The sequence below is a fragment of the Moschus berezovskii genome, chromosome X (genome assembly GCF_049115385.1).
Source record: "Moschus berezovskii isolate FMDL1 chromosome X, NW_MosBer_1.0, whole genome shotgun sequence".
Classification (NCBI taxonomy): Eukaryota; Metazoa; Chordata; class Mammalia; order Artiodactyla; family Moschidae; genus Moschus; species Moschus berezovskii.
Window position 1 is genome coordinate 147740859 of NC_142488.1, and position 22181 is coordinate 147763039.

General features: G+C 41.8%; 1 protein-coding gene across 3 annotated transcripts in view; it reads right to left on the bottom strand.

Annotated features, from left to right (window-relative positions):
• F8 (coagulation factor VIII) overlaps window positions 1–22181 on the bottom strand; it is a 159150-nt gene that overhangs the window by 124415 nt on the left and 12554 nt on the right. For all 3 annotated transcript variants that reach the window (XM_055393490.2, XM_055393489.2, XM_055393491.2), the window contains exons 3-5: window positions 18969–19091; window positions 13223–13435; window positions 1336–1404 (exon numbers count right to left, since the gene is read on the bottom strand). In XM_055393490.2, coding sequence (XP_055249465.1) covers window positions 1336–1404; window positions 13223–13435; window positions 18969–19091 — 405 coding nt within the window. The remainder of the gene's footprint in view (window positions 1–1335; window positions 1405–13222; window positions 13436–18968; window positions 19092–22181) is intronic.

Sequence of the window (22181 nt, forward strand, 5' to 3'; positions counted from 1 at the left end):
TCATAGAAATACAGAAGAGAAGGGTGACTGCAAGGGTCTCGGGAATTGGGAGATGTTGGTCCAATGGGACAACCTTTCACTTTTAAGACAAACAAGTTCTGGAGATCTAATGTACAGTACAATGAGCAAACTACACCAGAAATAAGCTCAGGGAATAGATTTCACCCCAAAATGATAACTATGCAGTCAGACAGGGTAACTTGACTGTAGTAATCATTTCTCTATCTATATTTATCTAAAATCATTTCGTACACCTTAAATATATATGATTTGCAGTAAAAATTTCTTTTAAAGAGGGGGCATGAGAAAATAAAGCAATAGGTCACTTCCAAAAGGTCTTGTAGACCAAAACCACGAGCTCTTAAATGCTGTGACCAAAGACTGAAATTCTCACTTGTCCTGTTTTCCTGAGTAGAGACAGATGCCTCAGCCACTCGTGTCCATGATTGGTGATATGTGAGAAAGTAAATAAACGCACCCCAAGTTTCACCAAGGGCTTCCCTGGTGGCTCTGCAGGCAAGAACCTGCCTGCCAAAGCAGGAGATGGATTCGATCCCTGGGTTGGGAAGATCCCCTGGAGGAGAAAATGGCAACCTACTCCAGTATTCTTGCCTGGAGAATCCAACGGACAGAGGAGCCTGGTGGGCTACAGTCCATGGGGTCGCAAAGAGTCGGACACAACTGAAACGACTTAGCACACACGAAGTTTAACTAAAACTAAAAAGCAAACAAAAAATTACATACAAGATACGCTGTGGGGGGCAGAGGCCTTGCCCCTCCCCTGTCCTTCAGACCAGAGTTCCTCGTGCAAAACTGCTGCACCTCAACTCAGCTGGGAGGAGAAGGTGCGCAGTTCACTCACTGCAAGAAGGCACTGGGGGCCCGGGGCAGAGACGCGGCTCACCCACTGGATCAGCAACAGCTCCTGCGTGGAGAGCTCCACCCACTTCCACCCACCCGCTTCCGCCCACTGGCTTCCACATAAAGGAGCCTTGCCCTGGGACTGTGGGAAGAGCGTGGGCTCTAGAACACAAGCTTGTACCTCTCCTGTCTTGATCAAATCATTAAGCTTTCCTTTGCTTCTAAGAGAGCAAAAAAGGAAAGTGAAAAGTCTTTGTTGATGGATTTAATGAGAGACAAGGCCACCTGTTACCCAGTTCCTCTCTCTTCTTACTTCATAGCTGCCCATGGAAGTCCGCGGGCACTTTGTTCTTGGCTTTCATTTTTATCCCCATCTACATCATTCCATTCACAGCCCTCATGCTCAAGTACCACGTTACATTAATCTATTTCATTTCTTTCAGCAGACCAAAATTCAGATTATAGGTCACTAACCTTCATCAAATACAGCAAACAGTAGTACAAATTTGTGCAAGGTCTGTGTCCTTTCTTTGATCAGAGTCCCTGAAAAAGAAGTGAGAGCATTTATCTTCTACAGAAAATCCTATCACAGGAAAATGACACTAGGAGGACACATGACTTCATCAACTGCTTTGTCTTTTGATCTCTTATTAACTTCAGTTCAGTTCAGTTCAGTCGCTCAGTTAGGTTGGACTCTTTGTGACCCCATGAACTGCAGCACACCAGGTCTCCCTGTTCATCACCAACTCCTGGAGTTTACTCAAATTCATGTCCACTGTGTCAGTGATGCCATCCAACCATTTCATCCTCTGTACCCCTTATTAACTTAAACATAGCATTATTTCCTTGGTGTCACATCTATACCAGTGCTTCTAAAATTATTTGGGGTAAAGGACTTGATAAAAAGTTTCAAATTTGTTGTAAACCATTACTTTTATAAAAGATGACAAAAAGTAATTACTAAAAAAAGAAATTAAAAATAATCAAAGGACAAGTCCATATAATCATATTTCATGTACATGTATATGTTCAAAACAAACATACAAAAGAAAAAGAAAAACTGCAAAAATCATACACATTGCTCATGGAAATGTGCATACATGTAAATAATTAATAAATTAAATATATTTTCTATTAAAATACAGAAAAAATGCCAACAAAGGTCCATCTAGTCAAAGCTATGGTTTTTCCAGTACTCGTGTAGGGATGTGAGAGTTGGACTAGAAAGAAAACTGAGTGCAAAAGAATTCATGCTTTTGAACTGTGGTGTTGGAGAGAACCCTTGACAGTCCCTTGGACTGCAAGGATATGAAACCAGTCAATCCTGAACAAAATCAGACCTGAATATTCATTGGAAGGACTGATGCTGAAATTCCAATACTTTGGCCACCTGATGCAAAAAACTGACTCATTGAAAAAGACTGGGAAAGACTGAAAGCAGGAGAAGGGGACAACAGAGGATGAGATGGTTGGATGGCATCACTGACTCAATGGACATGAGTTTGAGCAAGCTCTGGGAGCTGGTGATGGACAGGGAGGCCTGGCATGTTGCAGTCCATGGGGTCACAGAGTCGGACATGACTGAGCGACTGAACTGAATTGAGAGAAAATTTCTATTATGCTTTTAACTTTTTTTTAACATTTGCAATTGTAAATTAAAAGTTATGAGCAAAGTAACAATGATCCATGTTAAATACCTATACTCATACTTAAAATGAACACCATGTATATCAATATTTAAAGTTATCAATGTTACAAATGACCTTGCTTCATGGTTTAACTGTTGAATTTGTTAGTTGTCTTTTCTTAGTCTTAGTTGTCTTTCTTTTTTCATTTGATTGGGAAGTGCAGGTTTATTTTTAGTAGGAAGAGTTTTGTTTATAATGTTCTTTTCTCTCTCTTTTACTCTTGATGCTTAAAATACAGATAAAGCTGTCTGAAAAGACTTTAAATCTTTTTATGATATTTTTAGAATTATCAAGCAGTGAAATTGATGTCTTTCAGTAGGTGAATGGATAAATAAACTGTGGTCCATCTAGACAACAAACTATTATAATTGCCAACATCCGCTGGGTCATGGAGAAAGCAAGAGAGTTCCAGAAAAACATCTATTTCTGCTTCATTGACTATGCCAAAGCCTTTGACTGTGTGGATCACAATAAACTGTGGAAAATTTTGAAAGAGATGGGAATCCCAGACCACCTGACCTGCCTCTTGAGAAACCTGTATGCAGGTCAGGAAGCAACAGTTAGAACCGGACATGGAACAACAGACTGGTTCCAAATAGGAAAAGGAGTACGTCAAGGTTGTATATTGTCACCCTGTTTATTTAACTTATATGCAGAGTACATCATGAGGAACGCTGGGCTGGAAGAAGCACAAGCTAGAATCAAGATTGCTGGGAGAAATATCAATAACCTCAGATATGCAGATGACACCACTCTTATGGCAGAAAGTGAAGAGGAACTCAAAGGCCTCTTGATGAAAGTGAAAGAGGAGAGTGAAAAGTTTGACTTGAAGCTCAACATTCAGCAGACAAAGATCATGGCATCTGGTCCCATCACTTCATGGGAAATAGATGGGGAAACAGTGTCAGACTATTTTGGGGGGCTCCAAAATCACTGCAGATGCTGATTGCAGCCAGGAAATTAAAAGACGTTTACTCCTTGGAAGGAAAGTTATGACCAACCTAGACAGCATATTAAAAAGCAAAGACATTACTTTGCCAACCAAGGTCCAGCTAGTCAAGGCTATGGTTTTTCCCGTGGTCATGTATGGATGTGAGAGTTGGACTGTGAAGAAAGCCAATTGCTGAAGAATTGATGCTTTTGAACTGTGGTTCTGGAGAAGACTCTTGAGAGTCCCTTGGACTGCAAGGAGATCCAACCAGTCCATTCTAAAGGAGATCAATACTGGGTGTTCATTGCAAGGACTGATGCTAAAGCTGAAACTCCAATACTCTGGCCACCTCGTGCGATGAGTTGACTCACTGGAAAAGAGTCTGATGCTGGGAGGGATTGGGGGTGGGAGGAGACGGGGACGACAGAGAATGAGATGGTTGGATGGTATCACCGACTTGATGGACATGAGTTTGAGTGAACTCCGGAAGTTGGTGATGGACAGGGAGGCCTGGCGTGCTGTGATTCATGGGGTCGCAAAGAGTTGGACATGACTGAGAGACTGAACTGAACTGAAAAAGAAATAGGGTATCAAGCCATCAAAAACTTGGAGGAAGCTTAAATATACACTACTAAGTGGAAGAAGCCAATACGAAAAGCCTACATACTATCTGACATTCTGGAAAAGCCAAAACTATGGAGACAATTTAAAGAACAGCGCTTGCCAGAGGGTAGAAGAGGGAAGGATGAATAGGCAGGGAAGAACACAGGATTTTTAGGGTGGTGATATGATACTATGACGTATATATCATGCTATATGATACTATATGATATATGACACTATGTGACATATGATACCATATGATACTACTATAATGGACACATGTCATTACATATACAATCCAAGTGCACAACATAGTGATTTTGTATTTCTTTACATTCCAAGATGATCACCGTAAGTCTAATTGTCATCTATCACCATACAGATTATTACAGTTATTGACTCTATTCCCCATGCTGTACATTTCATACATCTTACTCATTTATTTTGTAACTGGAGGTCTGTACCTTTCAATCTCCCTCAACTATTTCACTCATCCCTCGACCTCACTCCCCTCTGGAAAACACCTATTTGTACTCTTTTTCTACAGCTTTGTTTCTGTGTTATTATTTTTGTTCATTTGTTTTGTTTTTTAGATTCCATATATAAATGAAATGAGGAGAGAGGAAGATGGTGGAGGAATGGGACGGGGACACCACTTTCTCCCCAAAAAATTCATCAAAAGAACATTTGAAGGCTGAGTAAATTCCACAAAACAATTTCTGAATGCTGGCAGAGGAAATCAGGCACCCAGAAAGGCAGCCCATTGTCTTCGAAAGGAGGTAGGAAATAATATAAAAGATAAAAAGAGAGACAAAAGAGGTAGGGACGGAGATTCATCCTGGGAAGGGACGCTTAAAAAAGAGAGACGTTTCTAAACACCAGGAAACACTCACTGGCGAGTCCATGGCGAGCCTTAGAACCTCAGAGGGCAACATAACTGGGAGGAAAAATAAATAAATAACTAAAACCCACAGATTACACACCCAACAGTAACTCCCAACGGAGAAGCAGCGCAGACACCCGCAACCGCGACTAGCAAACAGGGGCTGGGCAGGGAGGCGCAGACTGCACTGCTTAGAGTAAGGACCAGGCCTGAATGCAATCTGAGGGAACTAACTGGAGATAGCAAAGCAGATTGTGGCATAGTTACCCTGTTAAAAGGCGAAAAGCCCTAACCTGAGATACCACCAGACCCACTCACAGAACAAAGGACTGACTAGAGCTAGCCGGCTGTGGATGGACCATCCCCCTCCAAGACAGGAAGGGGAGGGCAGCCAGAGCTGGAAGGGGGCAATCGCAGCCCCAGAGAGGCATCATCTACCAAACTGCAAGCAGGCTTCGCTGCTAACCAAGACTTCTTGGGATTCTGGCCTGTCGACATCTGCCTCAGAAGGTGCACCGGTTGTACACCCAGCAAACTGAGCAGCAGGGACCGAGGAGGCGATAAGTTGCAGCTTCCACACTCGCCAAATACCTGATCACCTGAGCTGCTTGGACCGGGGAAGGGCACAAAACGCAGGCCCAACCAAGTCTGCGCCTTGGTGGAGTACCCGAGTACCTGAACTGGAGTGGCTTTGACCTGGGAAGTGAATGCAAACCAGGGCCTGCCTCAGACAGTTCCTAGCAGAGCAACCTAGAGCCTGAGCAGTATAGACAGGGAAAGCACACACGCGGTGAGTGTGGGCAAACCCAGTGTGGTTGAGTCACTGCGAGAACTCCCCACAGACACCGGGGTTATTTGTTTGCAGCATTCCTCCATCCCCAAAGCACAACTGAACAAGTGAGCCTAAAAAGGTGTCCACCACTGCCCCTTTGAGTCAGGGCGGAAATTAGACACTGAAGAGACCAGCAAACAGAAGAAGCTAAAACAGAGGGAATCGCCTTGGAAGAGACAGATGGAGAAGTCTTGAGCCTACTGCAAGAATAAGATTGAAAACCAGAGGCAGAGGCTTAAGTCCAAATCCTGAGAACACCAGAGAACTCCTGACTCTAGGGAACATTAATCAATAGGAGCTCATCAAATGCCTCCATACCTATACTGAAACCAAGCACCACCCAAGGGTCAACAAGTTCCAGACCAAGACATGCCATGCAAATTCCCCAGCAACACAGGAACATAGCCCTGAGCTTCAATATACAGGCTGCTCAAAGTCACTCCAAACCCTCCGACATCTCATAACTCATTACTGGACACTTCATTGCACTCCAGAGAGAAGAAATCCAGCTCCACCCACCAGAATACCGACACTAGCGTTCTTAACCAGGGAACCTTGACAAGCCACCCATCCAACCCCACCCACAGTGAGGAAACTCCACAATAAAGAGAACTCCACAAACTGTCAGAAGACGGAAAGGCCACCCCAAACACAGCAATATAAGCAAGATGAAGAGGCAGAGAAATATCCAACAAGGAAAGGAACAGGATAAATGCTCACCAACCCAAACAAAAGAGGAAGAGATGGGGAACCTACTTGATAAAGAATTCCAAAGAATGATAGTAAAAATGATCCAAAATCCTGAAAACAAATTGGAGTTATAGATACATAACCTGGAGACAAGGATCGAGAAGATGCCAGAAAGGTTTAAAAAGGATTTAGAAGAAATAAAAAAGAGTCAATATACAATAAATAATGTAATAGATGAGATCAAAAATACTCTGGAGAGAAACAATTGTAGAATAATGGAGGGAGAAGATAGGATAAGTGAGTCAGAAGATAGAATGGTAGAAATAAATGAAATAGAGAGGAAAAAATAAAAAAGAATTAAAAGAAATGAGGACAACCTCAGAGACCTCTGGGACAATGTTAAACACACCAACATTCGAATCATAGGGGTCCCAGAAGAAGAAGCCAAAAAGAAAGACCATGAGAAAATACTTGAGGAGATAATAGTTGAAAACTTCCCTAAAATGGGGAGGGAAATAATCACCCAACTCCAAGAAACCCAGAGAGTCCCAAACAGGATAAACCCAAAGCAAAATACCAAAAGACACATATTAATCAAATTAACAAAGATCAAACACAAAGAACAAATATTAAAAGTAGCAAGGGACAAACAAAAAATAACACACAAGGGGATTCCCGTAAGGATAACAGCTGATCTTTCAATAGAAACTCTTGAGGCCAGGAGGGAATGGCAGGGCATACTTAAAGTGTTGAAAGAAAATAACCTACAGCCCAGGTTACTGTACCCAGCAAGGATCTCATTCAAATATGAAGGAGAAATCAAAAGCTTTACAGACAAGCAAAAGCTGAGAGAATTCAGCATCACCAAACCAGCTCTCCAACAAATGTTAAAGGACCTTCTCTAGACAGGAAACACAGAAAAGGTGTATAAACTCGAACCCAAAACAATGAAGTAAATGGTAACAGGATCATACTTATCAATAATTACCTTAAATGTAAATGGGTTGAATGCCCCAACCAAAAGACTGGCTGAATGGATACAAAAACAAGACCCCTATATATGTTGTCTACAAGAGACCCACCTCGAAATGAGGGACACATACAGACCGAAAGTGAAGGGCTGGAAAAAGATACTCCATGCAAATAGAGACCAAAAGAAAGCAGGGGTAGCAATACTCATATAAGATGAAATAGACTTTTAAAAAAAGGCTGTGAAAAGAAACAAAGAATACTACATAATGATCAAAGTGTCAATCCAAGAAGAATATATAACAATTATATATGCACCCAACATAGAAGCACTGCAATATGTAAGACAAATGCTAACAAATATGAAAGGGGAAATTAACAATAACACAATAATAGTGGGAGATTTTAATACCCCACTCACACCTATGGATAGATCAACTAAACAGAAAATTAACAAGGAAACACAAATTTTAAATGATACAATAGACCAGTTAGACCTAATTGATATCTATAGGACATTTCACCCCAAAACAATGAATTTCACCTTTTTCTCAAGCGCATATGGAACCTTCTCCAGGATAGATCACATCCCGGGCCATAAATCTAGCTTTCGTAAATTCAAAACACTTGAAATCCTTCCAAGCATCTTTTCTGACCACAATGCAGTAAGATTAGATCTCGAAAGGTTGGGGGCGGGAGGAGAAGGGGACGACAGAGAATGAGATGGCTGGATGGCATCACCGACTCTGTGGACATGAGTTTGAGTGAACTCCGGGAGTTGGTGATGGACAGGGAGGCCTGGTGTGCTGTGATTCATGGGGTCGCGGAGAGTCGGACATGACTGAGCGACTGAACTGAACTGAAAAGGAGAAAAAACATTAAAAATTCCAACATATGGAGGCTGAACATCATGCTGCTAAATAACCAACAAATCAAAGTAGAAATCAAAAAAGAAATCAAAATATGCATAGAAATGAATGAAAATGAAAACACAACAACCCAAAACCTGTGGAACACTGTAGAAGCAGTGCTCAGGGGAAGGTTCATAGCAATATAGGCATACCTCAAGAAACAAGAAAAAAGTCAACTGAATAACCTAACTCTACACCCAAAGCAACTAGAAAAGGAAGAAATGAAGAACCCCAGGGTTAGCAGAAGGAAAGAAACCTTAAAAATTAGGGCAGAAATAAATGCAAAAGAAACAAAAGAGACCATAGCAGAAATCAACAAAGCCAAAAGCTGGTTCTTTGAGAGGGTAAATAAAATTGACAAACCACTGGCCAGACTCATGAAGAAACAAAGGGAGAAAAGCCAAATCAATAAAATTAGAAGGGAAAATGGAGAGATGACAACAGACAACACAGAAATACAAAGGATCATAAGAGACTATTATCAGCAATTATATGACAATAAAATGGACAACTTGGAAGAAATGGAAAAATTCTTAGAAAAGTACAACTTTCCAAAACTGAACCAGGAAGAAATAGAAAATCTTAACAGACCCATAACAAGCATGGAAATTGAAACTGTAATCAGAGATCTTCCAGCAAACAAAAGCCCAAGTCCAGATGGCTTCACAGCTGAATTCTACCAAAAATTTAGAGAAGAGCTAACACCTATTCTACTCAAACTCTTCCAGAGAATTGCAGAGGAAGGTAAACTTCCCAACTCATTCTACGAGGCCACCATCACTCTAATACCAAAACCTGACAAAGATGCCACAAAAAAAAAAAAAAAAAAGCTAAAGGCCAGTATCACTGATGAACATTGATGCAAAAATCCTTAACAAAATTCTAGCAATCAGAATCCAACAACACATTAAGAAGATCATACATCATGACCAAGTAGGCTTTACCCAGTAATGCAAGGATTCTTCAATATCCACAATACAATCAATGTAATACACCACATTAACAAACTGAAAAATAAATACCACATTATTATCTCAATAGATGCAGAGAAAGCCTTTCACAAAATTCAACATCCATTTATGATAAAAACCCTCCAGAAGGTGGGAATAGAAGGAACATACCTCAATAATAAAAGGTATATATGACAAAACCACAGCAAAGATTATCCTCAATGGTGAAAAATTGAAAGCATTTCCCCTAAAGTCAGGAACAAGACAAGGGTGCCCACTCTCACCACTACTATTCAACATAGTTTTGGAAGTTTTGGCCACAGCAGTCAGAGCAGATAAAGAAATCCAAATTGGAAAAGAAGAAGTAAAACTCTCACTGTTTGCACATGGTATGATCCTCTACACAGAAAACCTTAAAGACTCTATCAGAAAGTTACTAGAGCTAATCAATGAATATAGTAAAGTTGCAGGCCATAAAATCAACACACAGAAATCCCTTCCATTCCTATACAATTATAATGAGAAAATAGAAACAGAAATTAAGAAAACAATTCCACTCACCGTGGCAATGAAAAGAATAAAATAGTTTGGAATATATCTACCTAAAGAAACAAAAGACCTATATATAGAAAACTATAAAACACTGGTGAAAGAAATCAAAGAGGACACTAATAGATGGAGAAATATACTGTGTTCGTGGATTAGAAGAATAAATATTGTGAAAATGAGTATACTACCCAAAGTAAATTATAGATTCTATGCAATCCCTATCAAGCTACCAACAGTATTTTTCACAGAGCTAGAACAAATAATTTCACAATATGTATGGAAATACAAAAACCCTCAAATATCCAAAGCAATCTTGAGAAAGAAGAATGGAACTGGAGGAATGAACATGCCAGATTTCAGGCTCTACTCCAAAGCCACAGTCATCAAGACAGTATGTTACTGGCACAAAGACAGAAATATAGATCAATGGAACAAAATAGGAAGCCCAGAGATAAATCCACGCACCTATGGACACCTTATATTTGACAAAGGAGGCAAGAATATTCAATGGAGAAAAGACAATCTCTTTAACAAGTGGTGCTGGTAAAACTGGTCAACCACTTGTAAAAGAATGAAACTAGAACACTCCCTAACACCATACACAAAAATAAACTCAAAATGGATTAACTATCTAAATATAAGACCAGAAACTATAATACATAGCGGAGAACATAGCAAAACACTCTCCGACATAAATCACAGCAGGATCCTCCATGACCCACCTCCCTGAATATTGGAAATGAAAGGAAAAATAAACAAATGGGACCTAATTAAAATTAAAAGCTTCTGCACAGCAAAGGAAACTATAAGCAAGTTGAAAAGACAGTCTTCAGAATGGGAGAAAATAATAGCAAATGAAACAACAGACAAAGAATTAATCTCCAAAATATACAAGCAACTCCTGCAGCTCAATTCAGAAAAACAAACGACCCAATCAAAAAATGGGCCAAAGAACTAAACAGACATTTCTCCAAAGAAGACATACAGATGGCTAGCAAACACATGAAAAGATGCTCAACATCACTCATTATCAGAGAAATGCAGATCCAAACCACAATGAGATACCATTTCACACCAGTCAGAATGGCTGCTATCCAGAAGTCTACAAGCAATAAATGCTGGAAAGGGTGTGGAGAGAAGGGAACCCTCTTACACCGTTGGTGGGAATGCAAACTAGTACAGCCATTATGGAGAAAAGTGTAGAGATTCCTTAGAAAACTGGAAATAGAACTGCCATACGACCCAGCAATCCCACTGCTGGGCATACACACCGAGGAAATCAGAATTTAAAGAGACACATGTACTCTAATGTTCATTGCAGCACTGTTTAGAATAGCCAGGACATGGAAGCAACCTAGATGTCCATCTGCAGACGAATGGATAAGAAAGCTGTGATACATATACACGATGGAGTATTACTCAGCCATGAAAAATAATACTTGAAACAGTTCTAATGAGGTGGATGAAACTGGAGGCTATTATACAGAGTGAAGTAAGCCAGAATGAAAAACACCACTACCATATACTAATGCATATATATGGAATTTAGAAAGATGGTAACGATAACCCTGTATATGAGACAGCAAAAGAGATACAGATATACAGAACAGTCTTTTGGACTCTGTGGGAGAGGGCGAGCGTGGGATGATTTGGGAGAATGGCTTTGAAACATGTATATTATTATATGTGAAATGAATTGCCAGTCCAGGTTCAATGCATGATACAGGATGCTCAGGGCTGGTGCACTGGAATGACCCAGAGGGATGATATGGGGAAGGAGGTGGGAGGGGGGTTCAAGATGGGAAACACATGTACACCTGGGGCGGATTCATGTCAATATATGGCAAAACCAATACAATAATGTAAAGTAATTAGCCTTCAATTAAAATAAATTAATTAAAAAATTTTGTGTTAAAAAAAATAAATGAAATGATACAGTATTTGTCTTTCTCTGTCTGATTTATCTCACTTAAGATAATGCCCTTTGGTCCATCCATGTAGTCACACATGGCAAGGTTTCATTCTTTTTAATTGCTGAGTAATCTTCCCCAAGGGCCTCCCTGTTGGCTCAGATGGTAACGATTCTGCCTGCCAATGCAGGAGACCTGTGTTCAATCCCTGGGTCGGGATGATCCCTTGGAGAAGGAATGGCAACCCACTCTAGTATTCCCATCTGGAGAATTCCATGCACAGAGGAGCCTGGGAGGCTACAGTCCCTGGTAGGCTACATTCCATGGGGTCACAAAGAGTCGGACATGACTGAGCAACTTCACTCACTCTGTGCACTTGTAACTATAATAGTGTTGTTGGTTAATTATATTTCAATAATTTTTAAAATTATATTTCAATAAATTTTTAAATGTTTTTTCACAAACATTTCAATAAAGTTTTTTTTAACTTTTTTTTTTTTGTCCACACTGTGCATGATCTTACTTCCCTATCCAGGGATTGAACCCAACCCTTGGCAGTAAGAGCACAGAGTCCACTAGATGGCTAGAGAATTCCCAATAAAATTTTTTTCATAAAAGATTTAATTTAAATGACTATGATTTTTAACATAAGAACTTACGTATAAATTCTTGCTTTTCTCAGATTTTTATGTTTTTGGGTTACAGATGACAAACTAACCTCCCAAAATGGTCTATACACCATTAGTCACACACTTAGACGTATTATTTACCTTCATGGAGGTTTGAAGGAACCTAACGCAAAATTTGTATACAGGACTACTGAGACAGCCCACAGGATATGTGAAGCATAAAAGAGAAGAAGAGAAAGTGAAATTGAAGTCACTCAGTTGTGTCCGACTCTTTGCAGCCCCACAGACTGTAGCCCACCAGGCTCCTCTGTCCATGGAATTCTCCAAGCAAGAATACTGGCGTGGGTTGCCATTTCCTTCTCCAGGGGATCTTCCCGACCCAGGGATCAAATCCGGGTCTCCAGCATTGCAGGCTGACTCTTAACTATCTGAGCCACCAGGGAAGAGAAGAGATACCCAATTCCAGAATTTGGCTTTTGTTGGCCATTAGAATGCATTGTTGGAGAAGGAAATGGCAACCCACTCCAGTGTTCTTGCCTGGAGAATCCCAGGGACGGGGGAGCCTGGTGGGCTGCCGTCTATGGGGTCGCACAGAGTCGAACATGACTGAAGTGACTTAGCAGTAGCAGCAGAATGCATTGTGGCTACATGGGATGCATAGATCCTACCTTGCGTTTCTACTCATTTCAGAGACTATTCTCCTTTCTATGGCCATGATTCGAAGCAAAAGAAATCTCTTTCAGATGAAAGAGTGCAAACGCCATTTTTTATGAATCAACACAGATGTTTGTACTTCCTACTTTTTCTTATACTTACCTTCTCTACAAATTAGCAGGGCTCCGATGAGACCTGAGTTCATGTCTTTCACCAGGTCCACATGAGAAAGATATGAGTAGGTGAGACATGGTGGGTCAGAGGCTGTTGGACCATTTTCTTTCAGGACCTGCCAGACGTAGGTATGACTTTTACCAGGAATGACTTTGTCATCTTCCTTCTCCCTTTGGCTGGTTTCATCCTTATATGCAGCACCTAAATCAAGGAGGGATAAAGTTGTCATTTCTACGCCCATTGCCCACTCAAGGAGGCATCAAGTTTATTGTCACCAGTAGACTCTATGCAAGAAACAGATTTTCTGAAACAATTTGGAATACTAACCAGCAGCAGCTATAAATGGAGAGAAGCCGCCTTATATGTTTCAGAGGAGTTCTTGACCACTAGGGCAAATGTGAGTGGTTGAGTGGTTCTGTGAGAACTTGAGATTGTAACAATAATACTGCTTCCATCTTTTTACCTAATTCAAGTCAGTTCAATTCAGTAGACATACATTGGGTATGTGCTTTGTCTCAGACTCTTTAGTAAGCACTGGTGAGGGTCAGGGAAGGGTGAGATGCAGAGATTTTTTTAAACAGGTATTTTCTTGCTCTCCCATCCTTCAGTTCAGTTCAGTCGCTCAGTCATGTCTGACTCTTTGCGACCCCATGAATCACAGCATGCCAGACCTCCCTGTTCATCACCAATTCCCAGAGTTCACTCAAACTCATCTCCATCGAGTCAGTGATGCCATCCAGCCATCTCATTCTCTGTCGTCTCCTTCTCTTCCTGCCCCCAATACCTCCCACTTAGTGATGTTAAAATTGGCCTCTGAATTATCTGATACCTTTATTCTACAATGAGCACTATATATGTTCGTTCTTAAAGAAGTGTTATTGCTTCTAGGTCATTTCATTGGACAGAAGTAAAAAATATTCAAAGGCACTGACCATAACACTTACACTGTTATTGAACTATTTTTCTAACAGCTCACCTTGGTTTCTTGAATTCATGATGGTCTATAGGACTCCAGAGCTTTCAAGGCATTCAGGGTGTTCTTCATTTATACTCCATCTTACCCCACAATAGCTCTGCATCTAATAGAGGGACCTCTCTAACAGAGCAGTACAAGAGACCCCTGCATTGACTCACTACAAAAGCAGCCTCTCTGATAAATGGGTATCCCTTCACTGGGCATTAGGGACAATTGGCTTCATCCAGAAGCAATATTGGTGCTTAGCAGACCCTGGTGGACATTTAGAAAAACATGAGTTGCACTTCGGGATGGAGAGTGTAATCATGTCTCTGTGTGATTGTGGGTTGGTAGCAAATTCTGAATAGTGAAAACATTTGGACAGGAAGATAGGGGATCATGGAGGGGTAAAGAAGGGGCTTCAACTGTGTCTTCTGTTTAATTTCTTAAAATTAAGTAGGCAAAGACAGCAAAATGTCAAGATTTGTCAAAGTGCAGTCTGGACGGGAGGGCAGTTTGGAGGAGAATGGATATATGTATCTGTATGGCTGAGTTCCTTCCTGTCCACCGGAAACTATTGCAACATTGTTTGTTAAATCAGTTATCATTTCAGTTCAGTTCAGTTCAGTAGCTCAGTCTTGTCCGACTCTTTGTGATCACATGAATCACAGCACGCCAGGGCTCCCTGTCCATCACCAACTCCCGGAGTTCACTCAAACTCATGTCCACAGAGTCGGTGATGCCATCCAGCCATCTCATTCTCTGTTGTCCCCTTCTACTCCCGCCCCCAATCCCTCCCAGCATCAGAGTCTTTTCCAGTGAGTCAACTCATCGCATGAGGTGGCCAAAGTATTGCAGTTTCAGCTTTAGCATCAGTCCTTCCAATGAACACCCAGGATTGATCTCCTTTAGAATGGACTGGTTGGATCTCCTTGCATTCCAAGGGACTCTCAAGAGTCTTCTCCAGCACCACAGTTCAAAAGCATCAATTCTTCGGCGATCAGCTTTCTTCACAGTCCAACTCTCACATCCATACACGACCACAGGAAAAACCATAGCCTTGACTATACTGACCTTTGTTGACAAAGTAATGTCTCTGCTTTTTAATATACTATCTAGGTTGGTCATAACTTTCCTTTCAAGGAGTAAGCGTCTTTTAATTTCCTGGCTGCAATCAGCATCTGCAGTGATTTTGGAGCCCAAAAAAATAGTCTGACACTGTTTCCACTGTTTCCCAATCTATTTCCCATGAAGTGATGGGACCAGATGCCATGATCTTTGCTTTCTGAATGTTAATCGGTTATACTGCCATACAAAAGAAAAAGTTTTCAAAAAGATTTGCCAAAGTGACCTAGGGCTTCCCTCAGAGTTCAGTGGGTAAAGAATCCGCCTGCAATGAAGGAGATCCCGGTTTGATTCCTGAGTCGGGAAGATCTGCTGGAGAAGGGGTAGGCTGCCCACTCTAGTATTCTCGGGCTTCCCTGGTAGCTCAGCTGGTAAAGGATCCGCCTGCAAAGTGGGAGACCTGGGTTCGATCCTTGGGTTGGGAAGATTCCCCTGGAGAAAGGAAAGGCTACCCACTCCAGTATTCTGGCCTGGAGAATCCCATGGACTGTATAGTCCATGGGGTTGCAAAGAGTTGGACACGACTGAGCAACTATCATTTTCAAAGTGAGCTAATGGGTAGGTGTTTGTTGGCTCTATTATTTCTTGTACCTTTTTTTGTTTGTTTGTTTGAAATATTTCATTAGGAAAAGAATCCCCTTTTACCTAATAGTAAAGTTGGGAGAGGGATGAGGGGTTAATGAGAGGTCAAGAGTATGTGAAAACTGCATCTGTCTTGATGAGGACAGTGAGTGGATTGGGAGGACATCTGGGCAGTGGTAAGGCACCGCTTAAGGCGAGGTGCAAGGTTTATTTCAACTATAACCATTTGCTTGGTTGCTAGTAGAAGAGATGGAGAACAGATTTCACCAGGGTAGCAGTTTAGCCAAGAGAGTAGAATAGAAATCAAGGAGGCCAGGAACCTGTGGATCCCAAGGAGAATTAAGAATTCTTGGAGTGGGGAGGGAAAGAGTGATGGCTGGCAAAATAGGAGAATGTTGACAGCTGGAACCTGAGATCTTGGATTCAACTCAGGTTGCTCACAACAAGGTCTGTCCTTCGGTGAAGACAAAGGTCTGATTTGTCCAGACCAAGCAAAGTAAGTGGTGCCTGGACAAAAGCATTGTGCATAGCCTTGAAAGTTGCCATGTCTCCTCAGGTATGTTTCCTTTGGGAAACCTCTGTCTTCAGAGTCTTATTTGAGCTTCTATACCAGCCACCTGCAAATACTATAAGCAGAATGCGTTTTGTGCAATTGCCATCTTCTGTTATATTCCGAACAACACTGTTGGGAACATTTGAGAATGTTCTGGAAAGCCCTCTATTCACCCCCCTGCAGCTGTATCAGCCTTGCCCCAGGCGTTGCCAAGGGCCCCAGAGCCTGATCTGCTCAGACACCCCACCTCAGTGACCCCTGGGCGTGAGTACCCAACCACAGGCCAAATGCTGTGCTTCAGAGGCTACTGCACTGCACTTTCTGGTGCCTTTGGTTGCTTTTTCCTTTGCCTGATCTCTGCTCAGCAGCTTTGGGTCAGCACCTGTTAACTTGTCTGCCCCCATGCTGTCTTTCATACCCTCATTGTGTGGCCCTACTTACAGCCTAGGGTGGTGTTAGAACCCCACTTGTCCAGAAAAGAAATTAAAAGAATTTCTCTAGCACTGGATTTTCCTTTTCAGCTCAAGACCAAACTTGAAATTTTCCTGGATCTGCTTTTAACTCTCCTTCTGGCTCCTTTGACAGACATTCCATGGGAACTAGCTGTCCTGATATACTTCTTATGCTTTTAGATTCTATCAGCCAGAAGAAGTCACATGGTAATGTCCAATACCAATATGGTAGGGAAATGTACTCCTCCTGTTCTGGAGGAGGGGATGGCCGTTTGCTGAACTGAAATACAATTTCCCAGAGTTTTGGTTTGGGAGATTAACATGATAGGCTTACAAAGCAGCTCAGTGGTTGCCTGGGGCTGGGGGTATGAATGGGGCTTGAACAGCAAGGCCAGAACTTCTTGACATGGATGGTGCTGGTGGCCCCACAACTGTCTGAATTGAGTCAAAGTCCTCAAACTACTTTAAATGACTGAATTTCATGGTACGTAATTTAAACCTCAAGAAAACTGTTTTAAAATGCTATCGGGAAACCATACACAAAAATTCATTTATGATGGGTTATAGACTTCAGCGTGAAAGGCAAAATAATAGAACTTCTAGAGGAAAGCATGGAAGAAATCCTTCATGACTTGGGGGTTAGGCAAATGTGTTAAACAGGACCCAAAGTCTAACATACAAGGAAAACATGTGATACCTTTTTTGTGTGTTTCATTACTGTTTGAACTTTCATGCTTCATTAACTTTAAGAACTTTACCAAAAAAACTATCAAGAGAGTGAAAATTCAAGCTACAGACTGGAAGAAGATACGTAAATATTTCTATCTGTCAGAGGATGTGTGTTCAGAATATATAAACTAACTCTACAAATCAATCAGAAAAAGATAAACAAATCATTGTCACTGTAACAGGAAAAACACTTAAACAGTTGATCAGATAGTTTATTAAAGATATGAGAAAGGTCAATAAGCATGCGAAGTTATACTTACCATCATCATGGATTTACCTTACATGCTGGGGCCCCTAGGCTAATCTAAGGAGGCCAAGAACTTGTGGATGATAACATATAAACACACAGGCTTGTGATAGGACTATAAATCACATGAGCATTAGGCCACTGACTCACTGTGTTGTTCCTGGACTGCTGTATGTATGAGAGACTAGATAGATTATTTTCCCAGAACTCATAAGGTTTAGGGTACAAAATAGTCATCTCTATGCTGAGCTCCTAGGTGCAGAATTGGGGGAATCCTGGTCTCTTTAAATTGCCCCTTCGTTCTGGAAGCTTTCAAGTGGATAAGCCTCATAGAAATAGCCTGCTAGGCACTGGGCAGAACCTGGGATGCCTTTTCCTCTATATCCCTGCCCGCTCCTATCTTTCACCTTCCCTCAGTCCACGTCTGCCCTGACCTCAGGAGTGCAACTGAGAAAGGCAGTACTCTTCCATTTTTGCATGAGAACTTAGTCAACATCAAAGCATAGTCAGACCATACAGTACAGGACATGTGCTCCAATAATGTACTGATGATTTGCTTGAATCTTCTTAATCTGTATATGTCATAGTCCATCTGGGCAATATCAGGGTCCACTGTGACATTCCCTTTCATTACTCCTTGCACTGTGGGGACTGTGGCCAGACAGGTTTTATTTCTTTGTTGTAACGAGGTCAGCTTATGCTACAGCTAGTTGGCCCTAATCACATGGTGACATCCATATTTTAGCAACTGGGAAAGGGGAGGGAAAGGAAATGTCTGAAAAGTCTGAATCTAAGGAAGGAGAGGAGAATTCAGTTTCATTGCTACACCAACGGCCTTGATCTTCCCTAGGAAGTTTTCTCAGCATAAGAATGCAGATAAAGTGGGATTTTAGGATCTGTGGTCTGGTTCCCCAAGGGAGAACAGGGGACAGAGACAAGCTTTGGGATAAGACTGAAATAACAATGTTCTTGACTTCATGCAATGGGCCTAGGTTTGAATCCTGACTCCACCATTCATTAGCTGTATGACCTTATACTCACTACTCTTCTGTCTGTAGTATAACTGAACCATAGGAGGGCATTTGACTCACCTTCAGAAGATTTCCAGTAGGATACGCCGATAGCATGAAGACTAACAGGATGAGAAGCCATATTCTTAAGTGTAATGACCACGGTGTCATAAACCTCAGCCTTGATAGTTGGACCCAGCAGACCTGTAAGAATGACATGTTCCCCCAAATGTCATTTGGAAGCTTGTTTAGCTGGTAAGTCACGTGTCCGACTCTTTTGTGACCCCATGGACTATAGTCCGCCAGGCTCCTCTGTCCATGGGATTTCCCAGGCAAGAATACTGGAGTGGGTTGCCATTTCCTTCTCCAGGGGATCTTCATGAACCAGGGATAGAAACCACGTCTGCTACATTGGCAGGCTGATTCTTTACCATTGAGCCATCAGGGAAGCCCCACTTGGAATGTAGCACTCCAGAAAATCTGTTATCACAAAAATCATGGTCAAAGTCACAGGAGAAAAGTAAGTCCTTCAGATTATTGATTAAAAAGTAGTAGCCAAATGAATACATTAACTTCTATAACCAGCCCAGCCTTATGGTTGTTCTGAGAGCAGATTTCTGGCAATGCATTCAAAGCATTGATTCATTCAACTAATAATTGGGTTCCTACTATATTCTATAAACCGCCATAGGCACTAGACATGAAGCAATTAAGAAGATAGGCCATAGAGATCAAATTATACAGACATTAGTAAAAGTGAAAGTCACTCAGTCATGTCTGACTCTTTGTGACCCCATGGACTGTATCCATGGAATTCTCCAGGAAAGAATACTGGAGTGGGTAGCCTTTCCCTTCTCCAGGGGATATTCCCAATCCAGGGATTGAACCCAGGTCTCCCACATTGCAGGCAGATTCTTTCCCAGCTGAGCCACCAGGGAAGCCCAAGAACACTGACATGGGTAGCCTAGCCCTCCTCCATGGAATCTTCCCGAACCAGGAATTGAACCGGGGTCTCCTGCATTGCAGGAGGATTCTTTACCAACTGAGCCATGAGAGAAGCCATTAAGTACATAAATAAACAAGAAAACTTTAGGTTGTTGTAAATGCTGTAAATGATGGTGGCATACTAGAAAATGATGAGGCAGGAAACAGAGAATACTTTAAAGATAGCAAAGTAGCCTGTGGCTGAAGCAAAGTGAATGAGATAGAAGATATCAGAAAAGACAGCAAAAGAGACACAGATGTATAGAACAGTCTTTGGGACTCTGTGGGAGAAGGTGAGGGTGGGATGATTTGGGAGAATGGCATTGAAACATGTATATATCATATGTGAAAAGCATCGCCAGTCCAGGTTCAATGCTTGGGGCTGGTGTACTGGGATGAACCAGAGGGATGGGATGGGGAGGGAGGTGGGAGGGGGGTTCAAGATGAGGAACACATGTACACCCGGGGTGGATTCATGTCAATGTATGGCAAAACCAATACAATAATGTAAAGTAATTAGCCTCCAATAAAAAAAAAAGAGAAGATAGCAGAAAAGAAGGTTATAGAGGCAGGCAGGGAATATAACATGTAGGACTTTGGAGGTTACAGGAATTTAGAAGAAGAAATGGATTGGAGACTTGTTTTGGAGGAAGACATTCAAAAATGAATATTTATAATATTAATAAAAATATTCATAAACAGAAACATCAGATAAATAGAATTCGAGACCAGAAGGGGAACTCTCATGCCCTGTAACATTAGCAGAGCACAAGGGGGAAAAATTCCTCATCTTTTTTGGCAAGGACTCAATCAATGAGCAGCTGTGGACTCTGTTTTCCCGAGCCCTTCCAAATTCCTTTCCCCCTCTGCAAACTGTGCTCTTCTCCCCTTGTTATTCAGGGACTTGTTTGCAACTTGCCATGGTTGCAGACACCAAATTGCCATCCTCTGCTGATCCTCAAGAAACCCATCTTTTCTGGAGAGACATCTGGTAGTCTATTTTAGGTCAGCAAGTCAACAAGCCTTGCTCATGAGTTGCATGTTGAAGATGGGGAGGGAGGGAAGCATGAAACACATGGGAACCAGGCATGACTCCTGTGATTTTGATTTGTGCAACTGAGTGGTCATCAGGCCATGGCACAGAAAATTTGGAAGAAATTGATGACTTACAGACAGTCATACTAGGTATAAGTGAAAGTGAAGTCGTGTCCGACTCTTTGCAACCCCATGGACTGTAGCCTACCAGGCTCCTCCATCCATGGGATCTTGCAGGCAAGAATACTGGAGTGGGTTGCCATTTCCTTCTCCAGGAGATCTTCCCAACCCAGGGATTGAACCCAGGGATTCCCATTGTAGCAGATGATTTACTGTCTGAGCCACCAGGAAAGTCTATACAAGGTATAGTTCAGTTCAGTTCAGTCTCTCAGTCATGTCCAACTCTTTGCAACCCCATGAACCACAGCACGAGGCCTATAAATGGCTTTACTGAATGGACTGGATTTAGTGGGATGAAAATACGAAACAGGTTTCTTTTTCATAGTTTTTAATTGTATGTAGAATTTCCCTTTCTTGCATTTTGAGTAATCCCAATTTTTCCCCCAAGTAACCTTCACATATTAATAGTATTATCTTAGGTACTAAGAAGTCCAGTCTGGCCTCATAGCACTTTTGATGTCCCTTGCAATTCAGGGATTCCCCCCTCTTCCAGTTCAGTTCTGAAATAGACTCAGAAATCGGTAATGGGGAAAAAAAATGTTTGGTTGGCAGGTTCACTGCATTCTCACCTTCCCTCTTCCCCAATCACCTTACTGCCTCTGGACTTTCTAAGGTTGGAGCTTAGGACAGGAGTGGAAAAAAGGCATAATTATAAGATCTTTCTTGGTCGTTCAGCGGTAATGTGGCGTTGGTACCCCCTGCGTGTGGAACAGGCCAAAATTTTACATCTTTCTTTCTTAGAGAACTTACATGAGTTCTGAGAGAACTTTCTCCCTCTCAGTATGGTGACATCCTACTCCATTTCCCCCTGGCCTGTGATATGCCCTATCCAGTTTTCACTTTATCTCTCCTCTCAGTGCTTCTGAGAATGCAATCACACAGATCTTCTCTGCTGGTATCACCTAGCCCTGGAAAAAAGTCCTCTCAGGCAGGGTCTTCTTGAGGCAAGTTTTGTCCAATAATCTTCCTGGTCTCACACCTAACAGTGTGGTGCAGTTAGCTTCTGCCATATCCCACTCTCCTTCTGAAGCCATCAGGGGAAACTCCGCAAGACTCTGGCTTTGAAAGATTTTTCCAGATAAAAATCAGGCACAA